General features: G+C 52.8%; 1 protein-coding gene across 6 annotated transcripts in view; it reads left to right on the forward strand.

Annotated features, from left to right (window-relative positions):
* The window catches only part of dysf (dysferlin, limb girdle muscular dystrophy 2B (autosomal recessive)), a 440,247-nt gene that overhangs the window by 339,603 nt on the left and 82,675 nt on the right, over positions 1-17,969 (forward strand). For all 6 annotated transcript variants that reach the window (XM_060835988.1, XM_060835909.1, XM_060836235.1 and 3 more), the window contains 3 exons: positions 1,083-1,223; positions 2,878-2,907; positions 7,737-7,760. In XM_060835988.1, the coding sequence (XP_060691971.1) occupies positions 1,083-1,223; positions 2,878-2,907; positions 7,737-7,760 (195 nt within the window). The remainder of the gene's footprint in view (positions 1-1,082; positions 1,224-2,877; positions 2,908-7,736; positions 7,761-17,969) is intronic.

Genomic DNA, 17,969 nt, shown 5'->3' on the forward strand with positions numbered 1-17,969 from the left:
CGCTGCTTCCTCACAGCACCAGGGACCCAGGTTCGATTCCAGCCTCAGGTGACTGACTGTGTACAGTTTGCATATTCTCCCCGTGGGTTCCCTCTCACTGTCCAAAGATGTGCAGGTCAGGTGAATTGGCCATGCTAAGTTGCCTATAGTGTTCAGGGGTGTGTAGGCTAGGTGCATGAGTTAGGAGTAAATATAGCATAGGGGAATGGGTCTGGGTGGGTTACTCTTCAGAGGGTCAGTGTGGGCTTGTGGGGCTGAAGGGCCTGTTTCCACAGTGTATTCTATACAAAATAAATACAGTGGATCCCCAGCAAGATTTGGGGGTTCAGGTGCCTGGCTCTTTATAATGTCACAAATAATCTCGAAATGCTGGCTTTTATATCTAGACGACTGGAGTGCAAGGACGGTGAAGTTATGCTGCATTTATACAAAACACTGGTTTCCCACCACTGTGGGCAGATCTGGGCACCACTCCTTGGGAAGGGTAGATTGGCCTTGGAGGGAATATAATGTAAATTTACAAGAAATTACAAGAATGATGTTTGGACTTTCGGGGCTATGTTATGAGGGGAGATTATACAAATTAGGCCTGTTTTCTCTGGAATTTAGAAGGATAAGGGGTGATATAATTGAAGCCCGAAAGAACTCAATAGGAAAGGACAGGGTAGCTAAAGATAAACTGTTTCCATGGGTCAGGGATTGTGGAACGAGGGGGCAGAGTCTGAGGATTAGGGCCAGAGCGTTCAGGAGGGATGTAAGAAAGCACTTCTCTACACAAGGTAGGGGAGAGGATTGGAACTCTCTTCCACAAAGGGCTTTGGATGTTGGATTGGTTGTTAATTTTAAATCTGAGATTGGTCTTTTTTTTTGTTAAGCAAAGGGATATGGGTCAAAGGTGGGTATATGGAGATTGGCCACACATAGCCAGGATTGCATTGAAAGATGGAACAGGCTCGAGGGGCTGAATGGCCTACTCCTGTTCCTACATTCCAAGAGTACAGCAAGGAACAGAATGGGCAAGTGGACGAATATGTTTATTTCCCTTATCGATCTCTCTCTCTCTCTTCCCCCCACTCCCCCAGGGGGCTGATGAGTTCATGGGGCGATGTATCTGCAGACCATGCCTTGAACCCTCCCCAAGATTGGCGTGGTATCCAGTGAGAAGAGGCAACAGAAATGCAGGGGAACTGCTGGCTGCCTTCGAGCTCATTCCACGGGAGAAGGTACGTGAACCGTAAAATCCAGCAGCCTTACCTCCACACGTACCGCAAAACCTCACCTTTAACAGCATGGTCAAACACATGTTCCAGGGCACATCACAGGAGCATCATTCAAAAAGAACTCCAGTAGCGCATTATAGCATCATTCTGTTGAGTTTATCATAATTTTGATCAGGCTTAAGTGTCATAAAATTGTCTGCAATCCTTCCTCTCCACCATGGAGTAGGAAGTTCTCTCTACTTATGCCACCTGTATTTACAAACTCTGCCCGGATACATTTGACGTTTGGCAGCCATTTCTCTCAAGGGGATGCCATGATTGGTTCCGAATGCAACTGGGGATTTTTTTATTCATTCACATAACGTGGGTGTCACTGGCTGGGCCCAGCACTTATTGCCCGTCCCTAGTTGCCCCTTGAGAAGGTGGGGGTGAGCTGCCTTTTTGAACCGCTGCAGTCCATGTGCTGTGGGTTGACCCACAATGCCCTGAGGGAGGGAATTCCAGGATTGTGACCCAGCAACAGTGAAGGAACGGCGATATATTTCCAAGTCAGGATGGTGAGTGACTTGGAGGGGAACCTGCAGGGGGTGGTGTTCCCATGTATCTGCTCCCCTTGTCCTTCTAGATGGAAGTGGTTGTGGGTTTGGAAGGTGCTGTCTGAGGATCTTTGGTGAATTTCTGCTGCGCATCTTGTAGCACGTACACACTGCTGTTACTGAGCATTGGTGGTGGAGGGAGGGGATATCTGTGGATGTGGTACCAATCAAGTGAGCTGCTTTGTCCTGGATGGTGTCAAGCTTCTTCAGTGTTGTTGGAGCTGCACCCATCCAGGCAAGTGGGGAGTATTCCATCACCCTCCTGGCTTGTGCCTTGTAGCTGGTGGACAGGCTTTGGGGAGTTAGGAGGTGAGTTACTTGCTGCAGGATTCCTGGCCTCTGACCTGCTCTTGTGGTCACTGTGTTTAATTGTGAATCCAATTCAGTTCCTGGTATTTGTAACTCCAGGATATTGGTAATGGGGTTTCAATTAAGGTAATGCTATTGAATATCAAGGGGTGATGGTTACGTTTTCTCATGTTGGAGATGGTCATTATAGAGTGTGAATGCAAAAGGCCACTTGCCATCCCAAGGCTGGATATTGTTGAGATCTTCCTGCAGTTGAACCTGGCTGGTTTCCTGTTGCTAATCCTCAGTCAGGTCCCCCAGTGTGTTCCTCAATCCCCAACTTAGAAAGCTGTCTCCAGAGAGGAGTGGCTCCTCTCACAGACTCACAGAAGGATAGTGAAGCACCCGGTGGCAGTTTGGCCCATCGTGTCTGTACTGGCCCTTTCATTTCTCCTGCCCTTTCCCCTGGACTTTGTCAATATTTCTAAAACCTTACCTCCTGGAGGCCTCAAGTAAAGCTGCATCCACCGCAGTTCCCAGGCAGTGCATTCCAAACCGTCACCACGGGAACGGGCGTTTCTCATGGCATGGTTGGTTCCTTTGCCAGTCACATTAAACCTGTGCCCTCTCATTGTAAGATGCTCATTACGGACACAGCACAGGCATAAGTTCCTGAATTCCACAGCCAGCACTAACGTCTCCACATTGTTAAAGACTCAGTGAACAGATGAGAATCTTATTCCATTGATCCTTGTGTTGTTATTGCCTTGCAGCGTACAGTGCACCGCATTCCGGGTTTGAAGGTAAGGTTCAAGGGGATCATTACCCATCAACAAACTGATCCTGTAACAGAGTAAAGCTCTCTCTACACCCACAGGACTGGGACAGCACGGGGTTAGATACAGAGTAAATCCCTCTCTACACTGTCCCCATCAAACACTCCCAGGACTGGGACAGCACGGGGTTAGATACAGAGTAAACCTCCCTCATTACTGTCCCCATCAAACACTCCCAGGACAGGGAGAGCACGGGGTTAGATACAGAGTAAAGCTTCCTCTACACTGTCCCCATCAAACACTCCCAGGACAGGGACGGCACGGGGTTAGATACAGAGTAAAGCTCCCTCTACACTGTCCCCATCAAACACTCCCAGGACAGGGACAGCACGGGGTTAGATACAGAGTAAAGCTTCCTCTACACTGTCCCAATCAAACACTCCCAGGACAGGGACAGCACAGGGTTAGATACAGATCTTCCATTCTGTTCCACTGCACATGAATTGCAACTGGCCTTTCCTGCACAAGAATATTAGCATTTCAATTATTTCCAAGTTGAGCAGTCCAAACCTGGACTATTCCTTTTTTCCAAGTCCCCTCAGGAGTGCGGCCTGTGCAGCCTGTGCGGCCTGTGCGGCCTGTCATCTTGTCCCTGGGCATATCCTATTGCCCTGTTTCCTCCCCTTTGGATTTCAGCTATAACAGGGATTTACGAACAGCGTGACTATCTGCCGTCATTTCCAGTGTCGATGAATGGTCGATAACTGAAGGAGATTCAGGACGGGAAGGTTTGGAGATTTTGGGATTGGTCAAGGAGGCTGTCAGGGAATGAAGGCTCCTTTATCCTGGGCTCTGTGGGAAAATGGGGACACTGCCACCCACAGACGGCCCTTCTTGAACCACCCTCCCGAAGCCGGTTTTGACCTGTCGGTTTTTAACTATGTGTTGTGTTGTGTTCAGCCCAGATAGTTTGTACTGGTCACTCCCTTTGCCATCAGCTGTGCCCACGCGGATGGTTGGCAGAGTTAGCAGGAAGGAGCAGCTGGCAGCAGAGTGGCTGGGGTGAGACAGTGTACTGGACACAGGCCTCGCTGTGATGTGCTCACTGACCACATAGATGGCACCCACTGGGGCTCAGACTGTGTGGGCACCCCCTGCCCATTTGTGCTGCTGCATATTATAGTCAAAGGGATCTATAGCACAGAGAAAGGCCCATCGGCCCATCACATCTATGCTGGTTAATAACAACCACCCAGCTGTTCTAACCCCATTTCCCAGCCCTTGGCCTTGTGTGTGTATGTGTGTGAGTGAGTGTGTGTCTGTGTGTGTGTCTGTGCATGTGTGTGTGTGTGTCTGTGTGAGTGTGTATGTCTGTGTGTGTCTGTGCATGTGTGTGTGTGTTTACATCTGTGTGTGTGTCTGTGCGTGTGTGTGAGAGTGTGTGTCTGTGTGTGCGTCTGTGTGAGTGTGTGTGTGTCTGTGTGTGTGTGAGTATGTGTGTGTGTCTGTGTGAGTGTGTGTGTCTGAGTGAGCATGTGTGTCTGTGTGAGTGTGTGTCTGTGTGAGTGTGTGTGTGTGCGTCTGAGTGTGTGTGTGTCTGTGTGAGTGTGTATGTCTGTGTGTGTGTCTGTGCATGTGTGTGTGAGTGTGTACATCTGTGTGTGTCTGTGCGTGTGTGTGAGAGTGTGTGTGTGTGTCTGTGTGAGTGTGTGTGTGCGTGTGTGTGAATGTCTGAGTGTATGTGTCTGTGTGAGTGTGTGTGTGTGTGTCTGTGTGTGTGTGTGTCTGTGTGAGGTGTCTATGTGTGTGTCTGTGTAAGTGTGTGTGTGCGTCTGAGTGTGTGTGTGTCTGTGTGAGTGTGGATATCTGTGTGTGTGTCTGTGCATGTGTGTGTGAGTGTGTACGTCTGTGTGTGTGTGTGTGCATCTGTGTGTGTGTCTGTGTGAGTGTGTGTGTGTGTGTGAATGTCTGAGTGTATGTGTCTGTGTGAGTGTGTGTGTGTCTGTGTGAGTGTGTGTGTGTCTGTGTGTGTGTGAGTATGTGTGTGTGGTGTGTGTGTCTGTGTGAGTGTGTGTGTGTGTGTATGTGTGTGTGTGTGAGTATGTGTGTGTGTGTGTATCTGTGTGAGTGTGTGTCTGAGTGAGAGTGTGTGTGTGTGTGTCTGTGTGAGTGTGTGTCTGTGTGAGTGAGTGTCCATGTGAGTGTGTGTGTGTCTGAGTGTGCGTGTGTCTGTGTGAGTGTGTCTGTGTGTGTGTGTCTGTGTGTGTGTGTATGTGTGTGTGTGTGTGTGTATCTGTGTGAGTGTGTGTGTCTGAGTGAGCGTGTGTGTGTGTGTGTGTCTGTGTGAGTGTGTGTCTGTGTGAGTGAGTGTCCGTGTGAGTGTGTGTGTGTCTGTGTGTCTGTGTGAGTGAGTGTCCGTGTGAGTGTGTGTGTGTCTGTGTGAGTGTGTCTGTGTGTCTGTGTGAGTGTGTCTGTGTGTGTGTGTCTGTGTGTGTGCGTGGGTCTGTGTGAGTGTGTGTCTGTGTGTCTGTGTCTGTATGTGTAATGCTGTGTGTGTGTCTGTGTGAGTGTGTGAGTGTGTGTCTGTGTGTGTGTGTCTGTGTGAGTGTATGTCTGTGTGAGTGTGTGTGTGTGTGTGTCTGTCTGTCTGTCTGTCTGTGTGAGTGTGTGGGTGTGTGTGTGTGTGTCTGTGTGTGTGTGTGTGTGTGTGTATCTGTGTGAGTGTGTCTGTGTGAGTGTGTGTGTGTCTGTGTGAGTGTTTGTGTGTGAGTGTGTGTGTATCTGTGTGTGTGTCTGTGTGAGTGTTTGTGTGTGTGTATGTGTGTCTGTATGTGTATGTATACGTGTGTGTGTGTGTGTGAATGTTTGTGCACTTCCTAAATACTTCATCCATGTGAAGAGGGCTTCTGCTTCTCCCAGCCATACTGGAGGTGAATGCCAGATTTCCACCATCCTCTGGGGGAGAAAGGTTTACCTCACATCCCCTTGAAACCTCCACCCACTATGTTAAACCAATGCACCCTGTCATTGATCCCTCCATTCAGATTTCCTGTTGACCCCTGTCTATGCCCTTCATAACTTTACCATTTGAATCGTGTTGTGCCAACTCAAATCCTAGACACGTACTGCAGAGAAAGAGATCCATCAGCCCCATCAAATCTCAATCAAAGAGGTGTTCTGTCAGTCCCACTCTCACCCTGTTTAACCATATCCCTGCAATTGCTTCCCTTTGAGTCATCTATCTGTGTGGAGTTTGCACATTTTCCCCGTGACAATGTGGGTTTCCTCTAGATGCTCTGGTTTCCTCCTACAGTCCAAAGATGTGCAGATTAGGTAGATTGGCCGTGCTAAATTGCCCGTAGTGTTCGGGGATGTGTAGATGAAATGGATTTGCCATAGAGAATGCAGGGTTACAGGGATAGGCTTGGGGGCTGGGACTCATCGAGTCATAGAGATGTACAGCACGGAAACAGACCCTTCGGTCCAACCTGTCCATGCCGACCAGATATCCCAACTCAATCTAGTCCCACCTGCCAGCACCCAGACCATATGACAGATGACACCAAAATTGGAGGTGTAGTGGACAGCGAAGAAGGTTACCTCAGATTACAACAGGATCTGGACCAGATGGGCCAATGGGCTGAGGAGTGGCAGATGGAGTTTAGTTCAGATAAATGTGAGGAGCTGCATTTTGGGAAAGCAAATCTTAGCAGGACTTATACACTTAATGGTAAGGTCCTAGGGAGTGTTGCTGAACAAAGAGACCTTGGAGTGCAGGTTCATAGCTCCTTGGAAGTGGAGTCGCAGGTAGATAGGATCATGAAGAAGGCATTTGCGATGCTTTCCTTTATTGGTCAGAGTATTGAGTACAGGAGTTGGGAGGTCATGTTACAGCTGTACAGGACATTGGTTAGGCCACTGTTGGAATATTGCGTGCAATTCTGGTCTCCTTCCTATCGGAAAGATGTTGTGAAACTTGAAAGGGTTCAGAAAAGATTTACAAGGATGTTGCCAGGGTTGGAGGATCTGAGCTACAGGGAGAGGCTGAACAGGCTGGGGCTGTTTTCCCTGGAGCTTCGGAGGCAGAGAGGTGACTTTTAGAGGTTTATAAAATCATGAGGGGCCTGGATAGGATAAATAGATAAGGTCTATTCCCTAGGGTGTGGGAGTCCAGAACTAGAGGGCATAGGTTAAGGATGAGAGGGGAAAGATGTAAAAGAGACCTAAGGGGCAACTTTTTCATGCAGAGGGTGGTACGTGTATGGAATGAGCTGCCAGAGGAAGTGGTGGAGGCTGGTACAATTGCAACATTTAAGAGGCATTTGGATGGGTATATGAATAGGAAGAGTTTGGAGGGATATGGGCCAGGTGCTGGCGGGTGGGACGAGATTGGGTTGGGATATCTGGTCGGCATGGACGGGTTGGACCGAAGGGTCTGTTTCCGTGCTGTACATCTCTATGACTCTATGACTGTGTCCTCTGGAGGTCAGCCTGTTAGCCATTAGAAGCACTTATGTTTCTTAACCCTCCAGGAACTTACATGTCCCTGTCTAATTTGCTCTTGGGCTGATTGGAGGAGAAGGTTTTTTTTCTGTTCATGCCTGAGATGTGGGTGTCGATGGCTGGGCCTAGCACTTATTGCCTGTCCCTAGTTGCCCCTTGAGACGGTGGGGGTGAGCTGCCATTTGGTGTGGGTGCACCCACCATTCTGTCAGTTCTCTCTAACCTGAATGTGTGAAACGCTGGCACAGGGAAGGGGCAGGTCGCCATGGGGTGAAATTGCTGGTGTTTCGTGTGCACTAACTCTTGTTTTCTTTCATCATTTCCCAACACACGCACGGTGCTGCCATCCCCAGGAGGAATTTAGCACGCTGAAGGAGGTAAGGATGACTTAGCCATCGTTGTTCTCTGCTCTGTCAGTTTGCGCGATTCATGTTGGGTTTGGGAAGGCATTTTGACTTTGAATCACCCGAGAGAGATTAGCCAATCGTCGGTCACTGCTGGACTAGATGGGATGAATGGCCTTGTCTCGGTCCAGACTGTCTTGATTTACAGCAGCATCAGTTCCCTGGGTATGGGTTGGAAGGGAAATTTGAAATGGTTCAGAACAGATTTACAAGGATGTTGGAGGGTTTGAGCTACAGGGAGAGGCTGAACAGGCTGGGGCTGTTTTCCCTGGAGCGTCGGAGGCTGAGGGGTGACCTTATAGAGGTTTATAAAATCATGAGGAGCATGGATAGGATAAATAGACAACATCTTTCCCCTGGGGGTCGGGGAGTCCAGAACTAGAGGGCATAGGGTGAGAGGGGAAGATTTAAAAGGGACCTAAGGGGCAACTTTTTCACACAGAGGGTGGTATGTGTATGGAATGAGCTGCCAGAGAAAGTGGTGGAGGCTGGTACAATTGCAACATTTAAAAGGCATCTGGATGGGTATATGAATAGGAAGGGTTTGGAGGGATATGGGCCGGGTGCTGGCAGGTGGGACTAGATTAGGTTGGGATATCTGGCCGGCATAGACGAATTGGGCCGTGCTGTACAACTCTATGACTCTCAGTGTCTTTGTGTGATGTGTGGTCACCCGAGAGGGAGAGGATGATCTTCATTGTAAAGTGGTCAGATCATCGTCATTGGAGTGTGCTCTGAGATTACAGAAGCCAGGAACCATGGTGAATTTCTTCCTGCACTTGTGAGCTGTAGCCATTGCTGGCAAGGCCTCCATTCATTGCTTCCCGGGGGATGAGGAGGCATTGGGTGCCCTTGAAGACAGAGATACTGATATGGGCTGGGTCATTCAGCTATCCCAGAGAACCTGCTGCATCCCTGAGGGTATGCTGTCAAGGGGTTACCACACATCAACAGAGGAAATATGATCATGTCTTACATTGTTTTGGATGACTGGGGAGTCTTTGGTTCTCCATTGTTTTCCCCATGGCAACACTCAGCCAATTGGAGGGGAGGGACTGACCAATCAGAACCCCGTTCTCCTGTGGTGTAAATCGCTTGAAAGGTTTGGTGTTCGTGCTTTCAGTCCTGATGAGTTAAAGAGGAACAGAATGATGTAGATGCATGTGGGGAGGCAATGGCCATGTGGTATTAATGCCAGAATGTTAATCCAGGGTCAAAGGTTCGAATCTTGCTCCAGCATATGGTGGAATTTGAATTTGAGAAAGAATCGACAATTAAGAGTCTCATGATAATCATGAATCAGTTGTTGGGAAAGTCCCATCTCATTCACTGATGCCCTTGAGGGAAGGAAACTGCCATCCCTACCTTGGTCTGGCCTACACGTGACTCCAGACCCACAGCCTACCTTGTAAATATCTCTTGATGAGGCCCACATGAATTAACCAATAAACATCATGGGGATCCTTGACAGGCAGATGAGGGAGAGGGGATAAAGGAATTACAGTGGACATTTTGGTGGAGACTGAGGGGATCTAATATGGGCTGGGTTGGCACAAAGACCTGAGTCTTGCTGTATAACCCCGTGTAACACTATGTAAGTCCATTCCTCACAGCGTAGGAGATGTTTTGAGGCTTTGAGAGGGATTATTTTCCCCCTGGTAGAACCAGCAGATTATTGTCTCTCAGATCTGAGCACTGTCATGAGGAGAAACCTTTTCTTTCAAAGAGTTGTCCGTCTTCAGAAATGTTTGCCTTTGGGAGCTGTGAATATCGATTTCTGAAATGTTAACCCTGCTTCCTCTCCTGCCAGACTTGCTGACTTCCTCCAACAATTCCTGTTTCTGTTCCTGATTTCCAGCAATCAAAGTTCTTTGGGGTTTATTTTTGTGAATATCGATTGTTGAGTATGTTTAGGTCAGATTTCATTTTTTGGTGTGAATGAAGGATTGTCATGAATGATGGAACAGTCTGATCTGAAACGATTTAATCCAGCCTTTATTTCCACTCTGGTGGGACAATCAGACTCTGCCATTTTGGATTATTTTGTGGCACTCTTCTGTCTGGTAAACCGAGCCCCGTGCCATGGTGAGGAAGACTGAGTACTGCCCCTGCTGTGTTGTTAGGGAGGGAGGTCCAGGACTTTGACAGAATAGCAGTGAAACACCTTTGACAAAGTTGAGGCAGGTGAGGACCCTGGGTCTGGACTGAATGGAGCTCAGAATGATGGGGGGTGTGGGTGGAATCTGATTGGAGCTTACAGAATGCTGAGAGGCCTGGATTGAGGGGACACGGACAAGATGTTTCCACTGGTAGGACCTGAGGGCACAGCCTCAGGATGAAGAGACAACCCTTTCGAACTGAGCATCCCCACAGCTCTGCACGGGCAACAATTCCTGAGATACGCAGCATGGTCCAGTTGAAGAAATCTCTCCTCATTCTCAGTCTGAAGTGATCTCTTGTGAGACAAGCTTCGATTGATTGATTGTCACGTGTACTGAAGCACAGTGAAAAGTTTTGTTTACAAGCAGTACAGGCAGGCCATAGTAAACGAGGACGTACAGATCAAACAATTTGGACAGAGGCATTCAGGTTACATTGCACAGGACGTGCGCTCGGTGAGGTCGATGTTAGCAAGGTCAGCATTGTTTGAAGTTAGAGACTCCATTCATCAGTCTAATACCGGCCGGGAGGAAGCTGTTCCTGAACCTGCTGGAGGGTGTGTTCAGGTTTCTGTATCTCCTGCCTGACGGAAGAGGTTGTAGGAGATCATTACCGGGATGGGGTGAGGGGGGGGGAGTGGGAGGGGTCTTTGATGATGTTGGCAGCATTTCCGCGGCAGTGAGCCGTGTAAATGGAGCCCATGGATGGAAGGTTGGCTTCCGTGATGGTCTGGGCTGTGCCCACCACCTTCTGTAGTTTCCTACGGTCCTGGGCAGAGCAGTTACCGTACCAGGCCGATATACACCTGGACAGTATGGTCTCAGTGGTGTATCTGTAGAAGTCGGTGAGGGCCCTTATGGATGTGCTGAATTTCCTGAGGTGTCTGAGGAAGAAGGTGTTGTTGTGCCTCTTGACCATCACATCTACCTGGGAAGGCCAGGGCAGGCTGTCGGTTATCGTCACTCCAAGGAACTTGACGCTCTCCACCCTCTCACCCTCAGCTCCGTTGATGTAGATGGGGGTGTGTGCTCCTCCTTGCTCCCTGAACTCAATGATCAGTTCTTTAGTTTTGCCGACGTTGAGATGGAGAGGTGGTTACCACTGCACCACAACCCCCTACCTCCTTTCTAGTCCACAGCTTCTCAGCAGTTAGCCTCTTTAAGTTATTTTGGAATTTCACATCTTGCAACGAGATGCTCTCAAACCCTCCTTCCTGGGGCTCCCTCGAGTCGGCTCCCAGACAGAATCCTCTTCCTGCCCATTGGTGTCACAACCAGCAGAGGGCAGCAATGCTCTTTGTATGAAGGAGGCAAGGACGAGTTCAGAGCGAACACTTACTTTGAGGTTCAGTCAGAAAACGGGATTTGACTCAATCACTGAGATGGATTTTCCGAATGGCCTGAAAGTAACAGGGAGAAGGAATTCCAGAGGCTGGGACCCAGGCAGTCGAAGGCATCGATCCCTGAAGGTGTCAGCACAGAGACACAGTGTACTGAGGAAGACGGGATCATTAGCAAGAGCTTCCATTATAGCAACAAGGGGCAAAGTTAAAAATCAGACAACACCCAGGTTTATTTGGACACATTCACTTTCAAACCACCTGGAGAAGGAGCAGTGCTCCGAAAGCTAGTGCTTCCAAATAAACCTGTTGGACTCGAACCCTGTGTTGTGTGAATTTTAAAAAAATTTTGTTGAGAGTGCTGGAAAAGCACAGCAGGTCAGGCAGCATCCGAGGAGCAGGAAAATTCCTGATGAAGGGCTCCGGCCTGAAACGTTGATTCCCCAGCTCCTCGGATGCTGCCTGACCTGCTGTGCTTTTCCAGCACCGCACTCTGCGACTCTGACTCTCCAGCCTCTCACTGTCTCCGCACTTTTCACTTTGTCCAGCCCAGTCCAACACTGTCTCCTCCCAATCAGGGGCAGGGGAGCTCTGGTACAAGGTTATAAAACATTGGATGGAGCACAGATGGAATCCTGTGTGGAGACCGATTGGAAGTGGGTGATTGCACTCGAGAGGGTGGATGTCCGGGACACCCGGACTGACCAACCCCACTGCCCCGTGGCTGAACACTTCAACTCCCCCTCCCACTCTGCCGAGAACATGCAGGTCCTGGGCCTCCTCCATCGCCAGACCATAACCACCCGACGCCTGGAGGAAGAGCGCCTCATCTTCCGCCTCGGGACCCTCCAACCACACACGATCAATGTTTTACCATTTCCCCTCCCCCCACCTTATCCCAGTCCCGAGTCAACAACCCGGCACCGCCCTCTTGACATGTTCTGTTGTTTTTCCCATCTATCCACTCCACCCTCCTCTCCGACCTCACACCTACTTCCCCCTCATCTTCATCTACCTATCACATTCCCAGCTACCTTCCCCCCACAACCCCACCCCCTCCCATTTATCTCTCAGTCCTCATTCCTGATGAAGGGCTATTGCCCGAAACGTCGATTCTCCTGCTCCTCGGATGCTGCCTGACCTGCTGTGCTTTTCCAGCATCACACTCTTGACTGCAAAGGAGATTCACCGGGATGTTGCCTGGGATGGAGCGTCTCAGTTATGTGGAGAGATTGGATTGTTTTTAGGGATTTGGGCGTCGCTGTCTGGCCAGCATTGAGAGCCCATTCCCTACTTGCCCTGGAGAAGGCAGGGAGGCGGGAGAGAGCTGCCTTCGTTAAATCACTGGCGGTGGATGGGAATACCGGCTTTGGATTCCTTGGATCGGAGGAGGCTGAGGGGGGACCTGACTGAGGTTTACAAAATGATATGAGGCGCAGACAGAGTGGACCATGAGAAGCCTTTCCCCATGGGAGATGTGTCTAAGAGCAGAGGGTAAGGCAGGAGGAATTTGGAGAGGTCTGAGATTGAATGTTTTAACACAGAGGCTGGCAGAAATATGAAATGGGAGAGTGTGGTGGAGGGAAAGGTCCTCTGGCAATATTTAAGAAGCATCAGGATGAACCAGGGCGTAGTAAGCTAAGGAGCAAGTGCAGGAAAATGGGATGAGCGTAGTTGGTCAGCATTGACATGTTGGGCCGAAGGGCCTGTTTCTGTGCTGTGGGTCTCCCTGACACGGTGGGCCGAGTGGCCTGTTTCTGTGCTGTGTGACTCCCTGACACGGTGGGCTGAGGGGCCTGTTTCTGTGCTGTGTGACTCCCTGACACGGTGGGCCGAGTGGCCTGTTTCTGTGCTGTGTGACTCCCTGACACGGTGGGCCGAGGGGCCTGTTTCTGTGCTGTGTGACTCCCTGACACGGTGGGCCAAGGGGCCTGTTTCTGTGCTGTGTGTCTCCCTGACACGGTGGGCCGAGGGGCCTGTTTCTGTGCTGTGTGTCTCCCTGACACGGTGGGCCGAGGGGCCTGTTTCTGTGCTGTGTCCCTCCCTGACACAGTGGGCCGAGGGGCCTGTTTCTGTGCTGTGTGACTCCCTGACACGGTGGGCCGTGGCGCCTGTTACTGTGCTGTGTGTCCCTCCCTGACACGGTGAGCCGAGGGGCCTGTTTCTGTGCTGTGTCCCACCCTGACACGGTTGTCCGAGGGGCCTGTTACTGTGCTGTGTGTCCCTCCCTGACACAGTGGGCCGAGGGGCCTGTTTCTGTGCTGTGTGACTCCCTGACACGGTGGGCCGAGGGGCCTGTTTCTGTACTGTGTCCCTCCCTGACACGGTGGTCCGAGGGGCCTGTTTCTGTGCTGTGTGTCTCCCTGACACGGTGGGCCGAGGGGCCTGTTTCTGTGCTGTGTGTCTCCCTGACACGGTGGGCCGAGAGGCCTGTTTCTGTGCTGTGTCCCTCCCTGACACGGTGGGCCGAGGGGCCTGTTTCTGTGCTGTGTGACTCCCTGACACGGTGGTCCGAGGGGCCTGTTTCTGTGCTGTGTGTCTCCCTGACACGGTGGTCCGAGGGGCCTGTTTCTGTCATGTGTGTGACTCCCTGACACGGTGGGCCGAGGGGCCTGTTTCTGTGCTGTGTGACTCCCTGACACGGTGGTCCGAGGGGCCTGTTTCTGTGCTGTGTCCCTCCCTGACACGGTGGTCCGAGGGGCCTGTTTCTGTGCTGTGTCCCTCCCTGACACGGTGGGCCGAGGGGCCTGTTTCTGTGCTGTGTCCCTCCCTGACACGGTGGGCCAAGGGGCCTGTTTCTGTACTGTGTCCCTCCCTGACACGGTGGGCCGAGGGGCCTGTTTCTGTGCATTGTGTGACTCCCTGACAAGGTGGGCCGAGGGGCCTGTTTCTGTGCTGTGTGACTCCCTGACACGGTGGTCCGAGGGGCCTGTTTCTGTGCTGTGTGACTCCCTGACACGGTGGTCCGAGGGGCCTGTTTCTGTGCTGTGTGTCTCCCTGACACGGTGGGCCGAGGGGCCTGTTTCTGTGCTGTGTGTCTCCCTGACACGGTGGGCCGAGGGGCCTGTTTCTGTGCTGTGTGTCTCCCTGACACGGTGGGCCGAGGGGCCTGTTTCTGTGCTGTGTCCCTCCCTGACACGGTGGGCCGAGGGGCCTGTTTCTGTGCTGTGTGTGTCTCCCTGACACGGTGGTCCGAGGGGCCTGTTTCTGTCATGTGTGTGACTCCCTGACACGGTGGGCCGAGGGGCCTGTTTCTGTGCTGTGTGTCTCCCTGACACGGTGGTCCGAGGGGCCTGTTTCTGTGCTGTGTGTCTCCCTGACACGGTGGTCCGAGGGGCCTGTTTCTGTGCTGTGTGTCTCCCTGACACGGTGGTCCGAGGGGCCTGTTTCTGTCATGTGTGTGACTCCCTGACACGGTGGGCCATGGGGCCTGTTTCTGTGCTGTGTGACTCCCTGACACGGTGGGCCAAGGGGCCTGTTTCTGTGCTGTGTCCCTCCCTGACACGGTGGGCCGAGGGGCCTGTTTCTGTGCTGTGTGTGACTCCCTGACAAGGTGGGCCGAGGGGCCTGTTTCTGTGCTGTGTGACTCCCTGACACGGTGGTCCGAGGGGCCTGTTTCTGTCATGTGTGTGACTCCCTGACACGGTGGGCCAAGGGGCCTGTTTCTGTGCTGTGTGACTCCCTGACACGGTGGTCCGAGGGGCCTGTTTCTGTGCTGTGTCCCTCCCTGACACGGTGGTCCGAGGGGCCTGTTTCTGTGCTGTGTCCCTCCCTGACACGGTGGGCCGAGGGGCCTGTTTCTGTGCTGTGTCCCTCCCTGACACGGTGGGCCAAGGGGCCTGTTTCTGTAATGTGTCCCTCCCTGACACGGTGGGCCGAGGGGCCTGTTTCTGTGCATTGTGTGACTCCCTGACAAGGTGGGCCGAGGGGCCTGTTTCTGTGCTGTGTGACTCCCTGACACGGTGGTCCGAGGGGCCTGTTTCTGTGCTGTGTGACTCCCTGACACGGTGGTCCGAGGGGCCTGTTTCTGTGCTGTGTGTCTCCCTGACACGGTAGGCCGAGGGGCCTGTTTCTGTGCTGTGTGTCTCCCTGACACGGTGGGCCGAGGGGCCTGTTTCTGTGCTGTGTGTCTCCCTGACACGGTGGGCCGAGGGGCCTGTTTCTGTGCTGTGTCCCTCCCTGACACGGTCGGCCGAGGGGCCTGTTTCTGTGCTGTGTGTGACTCCCTGACACGGTGGTCCGAGGGGCCTGTTTCTGTCATGTGTGTGACTCCCTGACACGGTGGGCCATGGGGCCTGTTTCTGTGCTGTGTGACTCCCTGACACGGTGGTCCGAGGGGCCTGTTTCTGTGCTGTGTCCCTCCCTGACACGGTGGGCCGAGGGGCCTGTTTCTGTGCTGTGTGTGACTCCCTGACAAGGTGGGCCGAGGGGCCTGTTTCTGTGCTGTGGGACTCCCTGACACGGTGGTCCGAGGGGCCTGTTTCTGGGCTGTGTGACTCCCTGACACGGTGGTCCGAGGGGCCTGTTTCTGTGCTGTGTGACTCCCTGACACGGTGGGCCGAGGGGCCTGTTTCTGTGCTGTGTGTGACTCCCTGACAAGGTGGGCCGAGGGGCCTGTTTCTGTGCTGTGTGACTCCCTGACACGGTGGGCCGAGGGGCCTGTTTCTGTGCTGTGTGACTCCCTGGCACGGTGGTCCGAGGGGCCTGTTTCTATGCTGTGCTCCTCCCTGACACGGTGGGCCGAGGGGCCTGTTTCTGTGCTGTGTGTGACTCCCTGACACGGTGGGCCGAGGGGCCTGTTTCTGTGCTGTGTGACTCCCTGACACGGTGGGCCGAAGGGCCTGTTTCTGTGCTGTGTCCCTCCCTGACACGGTGGGCCAAGTGGCCTGTTTCTGTGCTGTGTGTGACTCACTGACACGGTGAGCCGAGGGGCCTGTTTCTGTGCTGTGTCCCTCCCTGACACGGTGGTCCGAGGGGCCTGTTTCTGTGCTGTGTGTCTCCCTGACACGGTGGGCCGAGGGGCCTGTTTCTGTGCTGTGTGTGACTCCCTGACATGATGTGCCGAGGGGCCTGTTTCTGTCCTGTGTGACTCCCTGACACGGTGGGCCGAGGGGCCTGTTTCTGTGCTGTGTGTGACTCCCTGACACGGTGGGCCGAGGGGCCTGTTTCTGTGCTGTGTCCCTCCCTGACACGGTGGGCCGAGGGGCCTGTTTCTGTGCTGTGTGTGACTCCCTGACACGGTGGGCCGAGGGGCCTGTTTCTGTGCTGTGTGACTCCCTGACACGGTGGGCCGAGGGGTCTGTTTCTGTGCTGTGTCCCACCCTGACACGGTGGGCCGAGGGGCCTGTTTCTGTGCTGTGTCACTCCCTGACACGGTGGGCCGAGAGGCCTGTTTCTGTGCTGTGTGTCTCCCTGACACGGTGGGCCGAGGGGCCTGTTTCTGTGCTGTGTGACTCCCTGACACGGTGGGCCGAAGGGCCTGTTTCTGTGCTGTGTCACTCCCTGACACGGTGGGCCGAGGGGCCTGTTTCTGTGCTGTGTCACTCCCTGACACGGTGGTCCGAGGGGCCTGTTTCTGTCCTGTGTGTCTCTCTGACACGGTGGGCCGAGGGGCCTGTTTCTGTGCTGTGTGACTACCTGACACGGTGGGCCGAGGGGCCTGTTTCTGTCCTGTGTGTCTCTCTGACACGGTGGGCCGAGGGGCCTGTTTCTGTCCTGTGTGTCTCTCTGACACGGTGGGCCGAGGGGCCTGTTTCTGTGCTGTGTCCCACCCTGACACGGTGGGCCGAGGGGCCTGTTTCTGTCCTGTGTGTCTCCCTGACACGGTGGGCTAAGGGGCCTGTTTCTGTCCTGTGTGACACGGTGGAACCTTGGCATTGGGTACGGGGGATGGGTTGCTGTCTTGAGAAATTGTCGCTAGTTACAGACACCCCGAGGGTTAACCAGAGAGCAGATGGTATGTTTGAAAGATTGGTTTCCAAGTTCTGACCTGGGATGTGCGCAGCACTGCCCAGCCTAATGATCCCCATGAACCGAGTGTGTTGGCGGGACACTACAGAAATGCACATTGCTCTCGGGGTGACGCCATTTCATCTCCTGATACCCCTCAAAGCCCCCATCCCTTCACCCAATCCCAGCGTGGCATGGTGGCTCAGTGGTTAGCACTGCTGCCTCACAGCGCCAGGGACCCGGGTTCGATTCCACCCTCGTGCAGCTGTCCATGTAGAGTTTGCACGTTCTCCCCGTGTCTGTGTGGGTTTCCTCCGGGTGCTCCGGTTTCCTCCCACAGTCCAAAGATATGCAGGTCAGGGTGAATTGGCCGTGCTAAATTGTGAATATTGTCCAGGGGTCTGTAGGTTATGTGCATTAGTCAGGGGTAAATGTAGGCTAATAGGTTAAGTGAAGGGGTCTGGGTGGGCTACTCTTCGGAGAGTCATTGTGGACTTATTGGGCCAAATGGCCTGTTGCCTCACTGTAGGGATTCAATCATTCTATCTGGAGAATTCACAGGGAGGGTGCTCTCGATGTCCGTGAGTGTTCTGCTTTCCCTCCTGAGTATGTCTGGTTCCGAAGCCCGAGACACAGCAGCCACTTTAATTAAAAGCAGGAAGGTGTTCACTCTTTAACGAGAGGCAAGGCTCTAATGGAAGGGGAAGCAGCAGGGGGTGGGGGTGAGGGGGAGG

The sequence above is a fragment of the Hemiscyllium ocellatum genome, chromosome 1, assembly GCF_020745735.1.
Source record: "Hemiscyllium ocellatum isolate sHemOce1 chromosome 1, sHemOce1.pat.X.cur, whole genome shotgun sequence".
NCBI classification, from domain to species: Eukaryota; Metazoa; Chordata; class Chondrichthyes; order Orectolobiformes; family Hemiscylliidae; genus Hemiscyllium; species Hemiscyllium ocellatum.